The 12,021-nt window shown below is 27.9% G+C and overlaps 2 protein-coding genes across 2 annotated transcripts; both read left to right on the top strand.

Annotated features, from left to right (window-relative positions):
* The first annotated feature begins 2,366 nt into the window (after window positions 1–2,366).
* Window positions 2,367–4,182, top strand: LOC119686498 (endocuticle structural protein SgAbd-6-like). Its single transcript, XM_038101092.1, has 2 exons — window positions 2,367–2,450; window positions 3,661–4,182. The coding sequence occupies exons 1-2, from the start codon at window positions 2,439–2,441 to the stop codon at window positions 4,063–4,065; spliced, it is 417 nt and encodes a 138-aa protein (XP_037957020.1). The 5' UTR covers window positions 2,367–2,438; the 3' UTR covers window positions 4,066–4,182.
* Window positions 4,183–7,882: 3,700 nt separating this feature from the next.
* Window positions 7,883–8,761, top strand: LOC119676624. Its single transcript, XM_038087871.1, has 2 exons — window positions 7,883–7,956; window positions 8,026–8,761. Exons 1-2 carry the CDS (start codon window positions 7,945–7,947, stop codon window positions 8,704–8,706), a joined length of 693 nt encoding a protein of 230 aa, XP_037943799.1. The 5' UTR covers window positions 7,883–7,944; the 3' UTR covers window positions 8,707–8,761.
* The last annotated feature ends 3,260 nt before the right edge of the window (window positions 8,762–12,021 follow it).

Genomic DNA, 12,021 nt, shown 5'->3' with positions numbered 1-12,021 from the left:
CCTATTTGGAGATGATTATGAATTGTAATTTAAATAAATACCTGACGTAAAGAATATTTTAATAAAAATGGAATAATATCTTTAAAATTCCGAGACGTTATCAGGAAAAGAAGTCAATGTTTACTAAAATCATATCTTTGATTGTTATTCATCTACACCAGGGCTGTTCAAATTACAGCCCGCGGCTAATGATTGTCCGGCTTGCGACATGGATTTAATCTGCTACAATTACGCAAATTTTCCTTTGGTGTACTGGTAAAGCTATATTAGTTTATTTTTATGGTATAACAAATAAATGAATTCAAATTAATAAAACCAAATTTAACATTATAACCGTATGTTTATTTTTGTCGAAAACAACTATGGACGTATGTAGCCCTCCAATCTGTACAGTAATTTGTATTGGCCCGCGATCTAGTCTGGACAGCCCTGATCTACACGATAAGTTGACAAGTTTTTTGTTTGTGATAAACGTAATAATTATCTTATGTACATCTAGAGAAACTTCATCGATTGTGAAAAAAAATAGATACCGACTTTGCGCTGAAGATATTTCTCTAGTAGATTGTATTGAAATGATAAAGGATAATGAACCATTTCATTGCCCAAAAAAGTGATGTACTATGAACCTGTCTGCAAAACAGTACGACTGTTATTTCTGTCACAATATGTACCTATCTAATCGTAGAGGAAGTAAAATGATTACTTTGTAAAACATTACTTTGATATCGGGGTCACCAATATATAGCAAGATCTAACGAGATCTAAATCAACATCAACATTATCTGCCATAAGCCGAATTGAAGGCGATGACGACGTAAATTTCAACGTATTTGATTTTGATGTCGTTTGATATAACCATTTACAGTTTAAATAGAATACATTTTATATCCCAACAATTTCTGTATCACGGTTCTGATCTATTTATGCGGTCCCGAAAAATTACGAGCTAACACTTTCTCTCCAACTACGAATTTGCTTCTGTGTTGAGTTTTTATCGTCTCAATAACTTTTGGGAAACACGCCGATACATGTTAAATATATATTATGTTAAATACAATTAATTGAATAAGGATAGCCTACTATTCAATAATGGTTATACATTTCCAACAGTTAACAACATAGTTTTAATGGAAAACTATATTGCTAGTTTTCTGGCGTTGTATAGAGAGACAAAATGTTGATTCAGAGGAAACTTGTTAATTTACGAGGATTCTTTTTTATCTCTAATTTTAAATTGTAAATTAATATTTCGGCTTAGTTTATTAATTTTTATATTATAGTTATTATTTTAAATACAAATATGTAGTTATAATTACAGTTATAATTAATATAATATGGATTATTATTATTATTTATGCATTTTATTTATTACAATTATTAAAACATCAAAAAAATTGCAGGACTTATACTTTAAGACGATATTTTATACTTTAAGACGATACTTTAAGACGATACTTTAAGACGATAAGAAAGTGCCCCCTCTTCGGTGAACAAAAATTTTAACTTTAAGTAAAAAATTTTGTATTAAGTGATACATATTTACCTTAATAGTTGTTTAAATAAATGAAGAAAACAAAAAGTAATTTTTAAGAAAAAAAATTAATTGTTTCATTTGTAATGATTTATGATGCAAAGGAAACATTTAAAAATAATTGTCAACTACCATCCAAAAGTACCTGTTCTGAGTAAATGAACGTGTTACACAATGAACAATACACTTCCTACAAATTTGTCAATATTTGCAAGTGCTGAAAAACGCTTTGAAGAATTACCAAACAAAAACCTATTTCAGAAAATAACATATTTTTTATCGTGAAGAATTAGTAAGTCTGGCACGTAAGCGTGGAATTGTGCTTATCTTAAACGCCATCGAGCAAGAAGATACTACTTAGCATGCACAGATACTCGTTTGTAGATACATTCATAAACATCTATTTATTGATGTCTGAACTTATGTGTGAGTAGTTCAGCTATAAAAAATAACGTATCTTGCAGTTTTGAACTGACATAGTTTGCACAAAATCGTACACATTTTTTCTATATATTGTATTTTATTGGGACACCTCGCAATCATGTTTTTTCTCTTAAATAATTTTGCAGCAAATTGGCAGCAACCCTGACATTTAAAAACATGAAAAAAAATTAATATATCAGTAAGTAAATCTGCGGAGTTGAGATATATTTTACACGGTTTGAATAATTTGATAATAAACTTAATTTAAAATAGAAACAAAATAAAACAGGATGTGAAACATGTTTGGCATGTTAAAAATTTCAAATTATTTCTGAAAAGTTTGCCTCAATTTAGTTAAAATTTTGGTATATAAGACGTTGGGACGTTGCATTGAAATTAACACAATTTATCGAAACGTGTTCATCTGCACAGACCTCATCCCAAATAACTTAAAGCTTTCAGATACTTCAAGTATAACAAAATGTTCAAATATGTAAGTGAAATTTAATGCAGTGTTTCAATAAAAAAATTAATAAAAATTTTAACTTAAAAAAAAATTCTCTAAAATAATACGGGTATGACTAAAATATTACAGTAATATCAATCATTTTTAATCTAATGGTGAAAGTGAAATAAAAACACAGACACAAGTGTGAGAGATTTAAGTGGGCCAAGTTCAAGTTTAATATTAGTGACACAGACTTTAAATTAAAAATGAACTCAACGAAAATAAATAATAGGAAATAATTTGAACTCTTGTGACTTGAGGCTACAAAATAGTCCAACAGATGACAGATTGAAATAAAACTCTAAATAAATTCTGTAAAAAATAGAAAAATATTTGCTAGTAAATATTATAGAGATAGCAAAGAATATAACTTAAAAGAAGACATTTAACAAAAATATTCAAATATATATATTCCGCACTACTTAAATAACGCGGATAATCTACATATCGAATGGAATAACATATAAATTAGTGGTAGTATGTTAGTAGTAATCTATGAACATATAATAATATTATAATTATAATATGTTCGTAACAAACCACGATTGGTTCTGGAGACAGCAGAGTTACCTGTTATGTCAAAATACCACATAAGTACCATTTTGTTATCGGATATAAATTTCAAGAAGACGTTCCTTAATGTCAACCTGTGTCCTAGCGACTCATTAGGTTGTACACTAACAATGCCCCAGTCAATGCATTCACTCAGGAAGTTTCTTCTGAGGAAGTATTCTTCTCTCTCTTTGTAACTGGTACCTTTCGAGCTATGACCTGTCAAATTCGTCATGAGCTTTTTCATTTCGATCAGGGCTAGTATATCTTTTTCTTCTTTCTTTTTCAATTTTTTCTACAAAATATAAGCGCTCATATATAAAATAAAATTTATAAAAGCATAGATAGTATATATCAATATAATAGTAATAATATTTCCTGGTATTTCTTAATTTTTTTAATTTATTTGTTTGAAACTAATTTATCATTCATATGACATGATACAGTTGCATTTATTAAGATAATATTTTCCTTCTTTTAATGTACTAAATTTATTTTCGAAACATAAGTAGTATCCAATATATAAATCTATATTCTAATAGATAATTTAAAACTAACTAAAATCGCAAAAAATATATCTTAACTTCGATGTTATTAATTAAATATGATTTGAGATTAATTAACTTTTCTTATTTGTTTTCAGTTCGCGGTTTTAGCTTGCATTGCTTTCGTCGCAATCTCTGCCTCACCAGCACGTACCAATGCGGATGAAGAGAAAGAAATTGTTCCAATTTTAAAGTCAGAAATTAATAAACATGAAGATGGTTCCTATAATGTAGAATATGAAAGTGGTGATGGCACAAAACGCGAAGAGAAAGCAACAGTTGTTGATGCCGGCACAGATGAAGAAGCACTCGAAGTTAAGGGTTCCTATAAATATATTAACGATGACGGACAAGAAGTAGAAGTTTTCTATACAGCAGGCAAAAATGGTTTCGTACCATATGGTTCCATCATTAATCCTGAAATCTCAGCTGTAGCTGAAGCAGCAAAAGAACTGCCCAAAGAATATGATGAAAAATTAGCAATTTCAAAGAAGAAGGAATAAAGAATTTCCGTCCCTTATAGAAGACTAAGACATTCAAAAGATTTGTATTTACAAATCAAAAACTAATAATATTAATTCGTTTTATATAACTAATTTTTTAAGCAAATTAAAACAGAAAAAATTGTATGCAATGATAAAATTAATTAAATTAAATTATTTTTAACTACTCACCAAATGATATTATGTTGATTTTTTTATTAATATATCCTTTAACATTTTGACACTATCATCCCTATCATTTTTGTTCATATAAATTTAATCAGTTTTTACAGTTCTATAGTTAAATGGATTTTTTTCTATAAGCACATGTAAAATTTTAAGAGCTGTAAGGTCTAAATAATTATACTTGAAGCGTTGTTCAAAATTATCAGTTCAAGTTGACCCATATTTTTAATATCACAAATTGGGACGGCATGGTTAACACCATATTAGTAATATATATTTATGGATCATCTATCAGTTCTTAGTGATATATAGTCCTTATTTTTTTTTTTTTGCTATGCTATAGATTAAAACATAAAAGGATGTTAGATGTTTTTTCTTTCTTCTTAACACCCTAGCTTATGCAGCAGTTATTAGCTTACTGTAATACCGATACTTAAGGTGCGTATACCTGGAAAAGAAACTACACGAAGTCCTATTTGGAGAAGATGAGCCTGGTGAGAAAAATCAATTCTACTATTTTTTTAAATCTTTTAGAAATACACATTAAAGTATAGTATAGTTTAACAATCGCTAAAGAAGACTCTATATTTTCTTTTGTATCTTACCTTCTGGAAGAATTAGAGCGATCTTTGCTTTTTTGCGCATTTATTTGCATTATAACTTCTCTGGATATTGTCAAAATATGTATAAAGTTCGTATTAAGTTCGTAGTATGCAGTACAAAGAAGATGATCTTACTTTAAATCCCACTACGGTCTAAAAACACGGTTTAAATAATCTTAATTAATGTTTCAAGACTTCAATTCAGAAATAAAATTTGAAACACATCTTAGAATCGCAAAAAAAAACAGAATGCCAAATTTTATGTTGTTGATGTGTAGAAGTTTATCATCATCTGGTATCGCTACAGATCAATGGTTTATATTGACTCAAGCTTATCTAATATGTATATTAAAAAAATCAATAAAAATTGATATAAAAGTCAAATTATTAAAACTGTCTTCTGCAGATTAAATTCAAAAAATTAATATATTTCGTAAGATTAATAATTTGTAAAAATAAAGTACATATATAAAATTGTATGTATGAGTATATAGTATTTATATAAATATTTATACTAATTAAATCATTAAATCAAAGAAAATAAATAATCAAATTTTTCAGTCCAACACTTTATGTGTTTAAAAAAATAAATTAATATGTAAGATACAATTTATGTTCACATAGATAATATGTCAAATACTAAAACTGGTTACCATGGTAATTAGTGTTAATTAATAATCATAAAATTCACAAAATTTAACCATTAATTTTTATAAAAATTTGTTAAACTAATAGTTAGATTTAGTAGTTCTTAATGAGGCAATAAACTATGAACAAGACTTATTTCTTTAAGAGTTTTGAATTTTTGCATTCGAATTATAAATAAAATCTTTCATATTTCATATACGAAACATATTTTTGTAATTATATAAACAATTTACTAAAAAACAATTATAAGTCATAAGGAAAAATTAAAATCTTAAACACTTTAAAAAATAAATTTATAATTTGTGCTCATTAAATATCATTAAGAGATTTCAATTTGATAGAACTTTATAATCCTTATACAAACTAAAACAAAATCTTAAGTTCAATCTCTAATGTCTTAAAGTTTTTATTATTAAAAACAGAATCAAGCGTTTTTATACCGTAAAGAAACATTAGTGTGATTATTTATAGAATATATTATTTTTAGTTAGTTCGCAAAGGCTATTTATCTATACCAATTGAAATTTTTTTTTAGTCATTTGTTATAAACCTAAAAAAACATGATATGCAAATTTTTCTTAATTTTTCTAATTATAATATCTTAAAAGCAAATGAGAAAACGATATTTATTCACACTCGGGAATTCCATGATCCGATTTCACAGTCGAAACTTAAGTCTGAAAACTGACAAGTATGAATTAAGTTAGCAAGGGTGCACAAGATTGTATGAACCACACCAAATATTTGAAAAGACAGCGAACTTGGAAATCGCTGATGAGGCTTGTCACATTCTATGCCTCTGCACTGCTTGTTTTGGTCAAAAAAGGAAATACTTGAAATGACTATTGTTTGTTTAGAATCTTAGGTTAGACTAGATTTGACTAGATTGGCCTGGATCAACTAAGCCCTTAGTGTCATCAAGACGGCAAGAGCAACTATTTATGAAGAACACGCCGTGCCAATTCATAGAATATTAATATGTTCTTAGTGAATCCAGCAACCCCTTTTTTCATGGCGCCATCTAACCATGGTTCGCCTACGTAGTTTTGCGTTCTCATCAATGCTGGACATTGGCAGATAATAAACCATTTTTCTTGAGTTTGGTGTGCTACAATTCCTGCACATTGACTAATTCTCTCTATCAACTAATTCCTTTTTAAGGCTTGTGATGATAGCAGATAATTCCATGTGAGCATCCCACGGTTTCTGCTATATTTAATAGTTAACAAACAAACAAACTATTCTGTTTAAAAATTAATATTTTTTATGAGTTTAAAATTATTCTTTATCCATAAAGGTGTAGGTAATAATTAGAGACCTTAAGTCCGTCTTATTATTTATCAGTTCATTCTATTTGCTCTCTGTATATATAAATTTACTAATTAACATGTAAATCCTTCAAGCTAGTTAAAGTTTTGTTTTTTATCATTGACATATAATGAGGTTAATAGATTTATGTATACTTAATTGTGATTGTATAGCTCTATAAGTATTGTAACATTAAAATTTTATATATAATCTGTTAATTAGAGTAAGAAAAATTAAGCTTCAGTTATATTAATAGATAGCAATAATAATGGTTTGATTATACCGATTTTTCAAACTCAGTATAATATTATGTATATATCCACACAATAATATATTGTATATAAGTTGTGGTAAAATTTTTATTTCATTTGAATTTAATTTTAATTGATCCATGAATTTCTCGAAGAGTTATTTTACTTCTTTTTACTGTAAACTATTCATTATGATTTTAAATATTTTTTATCGCCATCTTCATCGCAATTAAGTTGTATTTGTTTGGAGATTAACAAACTTCTGAGTTAACACCCAAAATGTATAAGATAGATAGATATGATGTTGAGTTAGTGAAGAATCTGTTAGAAGAAGATTAAAATAGTTAGACATAATTACATAAATCTTAAGGCCAAAAATAAAAGAGTGGAATCCTAAAACGGGTTCTCAAAGGTTCGCTTGTAAACAAATAAAAAAAATATATTAATGGCTTGTATTAATAATGTATTAACAATAGAAAATAAGTAAAAGAAATAGAATTTATTGATAATTTTTTTTCATAGAAATCATCGAATTCATGGAGAAGTCATCGAGGAATATTTATTCTAATGGCGTAAGTCGACAATGTCGATTTGCATAGCTTCGCCATTAACATTTGCGGCTAATGAAATCGCGTTAGGAATTTTTTGTTTGAGTCACGCATGCAAATTAAACAAAATTTTGGTTATTTATTTTATATTTAGTTTTTGTTGTTTCAAATTTGTTTTTATGTATTTTTGGAAAAAGTGTAAGTGATGCTAATTTGGTTATTTTTCTAGAAATAATTTGTTAAGTATAAAAGTGATGTTGCCAAAGATTGCGTCTTAAGTATAGTTTCGTATCTGGTGGTGGTGTGGTGTACCTATAATAGAGAAGAGAATATTTATTATAAATTAACAAACAAAAAATGTTTAAGTTTGTAAGTTAAATGAAAAATATATATTTAATATTTCAGTGCTTGTTTAATATGAATTTTTTTTTAAATTAGTTGTGCTTATTGGCTTGCGTTGCGGCTACTTATGCCGCCAGCATTGGCAGTGTTGAATCCACAACTGAGAAACGTGAAATTGTACCATTATTAAAATTCGAAACTGATAAGAGACCCGACGGCTCCTTCCGCTTCACATACGAAGGTGGTGATAAGAGTTTCCGTGAAGAGTCTGGTGTTGTTGAAAATGCTGGCACCGACGATGAAGCCCTTGAAGTTTCCGGTTCTTATCGTTATATCGATGCCGACGGTCGTGAAGTTGAAGTACATTACACAGCAGGCAAAAATGGTTTCGTCCCAGTGGGAACAAATATTCTATCCGAAATTACAGCTTTAGCAAAGGCAGCAGCTGATCTTCCTGACACTACTGAAGAAGAGGAAGTCAGACGTAAAGCTCGTTCTAAAGTTGAAAGAGAAGACATTAAGGCCGTAGAAGCTAAAGTAACTAGAATAGAAAATTTGAAAACTGTTGAGAAAAAAGAGAAGATTGAAAATGTACCAAGTGTTAAAAAAATCGAACAAGTTGACGAAGTGAAAAAGGTGGAAGATGTGAAAAAAGTAGAGAATGTAGAAATTAAAAAAGTTGAAGAAGCTAAAGAAGTACCTACACCAAAAAAAGTTGATTCTACTGAAAAGGTTGAAAAAGTAGCTGAAACAGCTAAGGCAGGCACAAAGGCTTAAAAGGATATATTAAGTGCTATAATTAATTATGTGATAAAGATATTAATTTGACCCACAATTCAAAATAGATTTATTATTCTTAGAATTTATTTTTCGTAAAAGATTTAAAGCAACCTACTACCTCTGCCTACAGTTTTTAATATGGTAAAATAAGGAGCATTTATTTATTTTCTTTAAAAAATTCTTTTTAAGTGCGTTTTTTTTAAAACCTGGTTGTATTAGTTTTAAGTGATGTAATTTTTGTGTGCGTAGAATATTAAATATTAAGATAAAAAATAAAAAAAAAGTTTAAAAATAAAACTGAAAATAAAAAAATAAAAAGTCTATATAAAAATATTTTATTTTTGCAAAGAGTATGTCTCTAAGATTATATTTTTAGTCGAGTGAAGTTATAACATAGTTCAATGACCTTTCTCTAATATATTATTTATTTATTTATTATTTATAACGTAGTGACTATTTTACTTAATAGAAACTATTATATCTTATTAGAGAAGTTTCGAAATAAAAAAAAATTTTTTATTATTATTTAATTAATTGTATTTTTGGCTGACCATACAGCTTTTTCGAGTATTGCCAAATACCCATTAAAAAAAAGAATTTTTATTGTTGCAGTTCACTACTTTTCGAAATCGCTTTATAATTAATTTGTAAATCAATTTCAATAATTCAATATACTTCTTTCTGAAATGTTATGACAACAATCAAGCAAATTAAAAAAAATTAAGTAAAATTGAGGCATATATTCCAGTTATAATTAATTACAAATAATATTTACTTCTACTAATGAAAAATATAACTAAGATAAATAATAGCATCATTCAAAAAATGAACAGTATTAATTTCAACAATATCAAACATATAGTTTATAATTTGCGTGCTCTGAAAACATTTTGTGGCAGGTTTAAGACTGTATAGTAAACAGAAACACGGCATAGATCACAAGACTCAGAGCCTAGGGATGCCCAAATGGATGAAATGGCCTTGTAACTAGCATCGGCGAAGAGATTGTTGAATGAGAACAAGCAGACATACCGGTTTTAAGGTAGATAATGATCATCATAGTTTATTTTTTTCTTTTTGCATTTATTTCTATATACAAATGGCTTTGTCCTGGGTGTTTCGTTAGACCTAACACGAAGAATTTTATTCTAAATACAAATATTTGTTGCTAAACTTTGTTATATTATAAATAAACTGATGGTGACAAAAATTATTCTCAACTCATAGTTTGTTATTCTCCTTTCTTGCACCTATCGCGACGACAAAATGTCGAGGTCTTATATCGAATAATAAATTAAAATTTAAGTATTGTTATCAGTTAAAAACGTAAACTATTATCTACATTTTTTTTTTTTTTGTTTTTTTTTTGCGGCAAGGAGGAGTGGAATGCCTACGCACTGACCACAATCCAGCGCCCCGGAAGGTGAGTGCCCGACTCGCACGGGCTAAACCACTCCCCCTCATTCCTAGAGACCTTGTTCATTCCTAGTATTACCTCGAGGTAGGGTCATTATTAGTCATTTAAGACTTCCATCGGTGTGCCCTGCGTCCAGGCTCCGCTACTGTTGCAGATAATTATAAATAAAAACTATTATAAACTATTATCTACATACGTATATAATGTATACTGATTACGTATTATGCATAAATATATATTAATTAAATTGAACTAATAGTATGGGAATGTCGATTATTATGAGTTTTTACTGTTATTTAGCATATACATATATTATTATGATCATACATATTAAAACAAACAAAATGATTTCTGGCACTTACCTGAATGTGCATATTGACTTTCAAATGTATTTTCAAGCTGCATGTCATTGGTAATTAAATTCGTTTAAAGAATAATTTACATTTTATTACAAAATTAGATGAGATAAAACAAATGAATAATAATGCAGAAACTATTATTAAAAAAAGATCATTTTAGATAATATATTCGATAATAAAAAAGACACATATATGTGATTGCAAAAATCTCAAGAAAAAAAAAATGAAAGCTTAGAAACTATAAATTAAGTTCATTTAAAGTCTAAATGTGTACAAAACACGAAGAATGCAAAAATCTGTTTTATTTGATTTAGAAGGCAGTTTCATAAAATACACATTAAACAGTACATACTTTAAAAAGTCTGTTCTGCAGATCAGAATGCCATTAGCTTTTTTATTTTTCAGTAGCAAATTTATAAAATTTTCGGAATATTTAGTTCGTGCGCCCATTTTCCAATTTGATGTCGTGATTTCAAGTGACTGATCAGTTCTGTTGATAAAGAGGATAAATTGGTGCAACATCAATATCATTTTACATCATATGATTCACTAATGTTTCGTTTTGGGTTTGAATAGGAGCAGTTAGATCTTAAATATCATAATTTGTTTCTAGATTCAATCGATTGTACCTTAAAGAAGATTTCTAATGATCCTTAATCTGATAAACATGACTGATACTTAATAAAATATGAACATTGCAGGTCCTGAGCTAACAACCTATATATTAGGAATTCTCCTGATGAAGGCAAAGAAGCGAATTTGCCGAAATACGTATAGAAATATATTAAAAATTAACACTCGAAATAAAAGTTCATATTGTATAAGAAAAAACAAAACCAACTTTATAACAACTTATTGTTTATAAATACTATATCTATATATAAATACTCACCGCACAATCACCATGGCAGGTGTCAATCAAGAATGGTAACATCTTGCTTATATGTCCAATATTAAACAAGGTACTAAAGTAACAAGTCTGGTACAGTGATCTTTTGTATAAAAATTAAGTATAGTAAACACTACGGTATAACCCCTCAGTTAGAGATGGTAAAGTTAAAACTCATTGTAGTGATTATTTTAATTATTATATATTTGTACAAGAATTAAAAAATAATGTTTATTGTTAAATTAAATTTAAATTAAATATTTTTTTAAAAGCTTAACAGCTTCAGTGATTCAGAGTGTAGCGTACTTTTTGAATTTCATCTACACCCATGAATCTCACTAACAAAAAAATTATTTAAAAACTTATGAAATAATAATAAAACATAGATTTGCATTCTATTGGAGACAATTTATTTAATTTTATGTGAACTTAAAAAGTTGCATTTTTATTTCAAATTTTTTCTTAATTTCAAGATATTTGCGAATAAAAACTTTAGCAACAAAATAATTACAGATTCTTTATGTTTGCTAAATCTTTTGGCAGTCATAACTCATGGAATCGACGAAGTTGTCATCCATTGTGGGAGATTGACAATTTTGTATAATGCATAAGATACATTTTGACAACAAATGTATTATTTATGATTT

This window comes from Teleopsis dalmanni, chromosome 2 (genome assembly GCF_002237135.1).
Source record: "Teleopsis dalmanni isolate 2A chromosome 2, ASM223713v2, whole genome shotgun sequence".
NCBI lineage: Eukaryota > Metazoa > Arthropoda > Insecta > Diptera > Diopsidae > Teleopsis > Teleopsis dalmanni.
The sequence above is the reverse complement of the archived record's forward strand: the minus strand, read 5'-3'. Positions and strand labels throughout refer to the sequence as shown.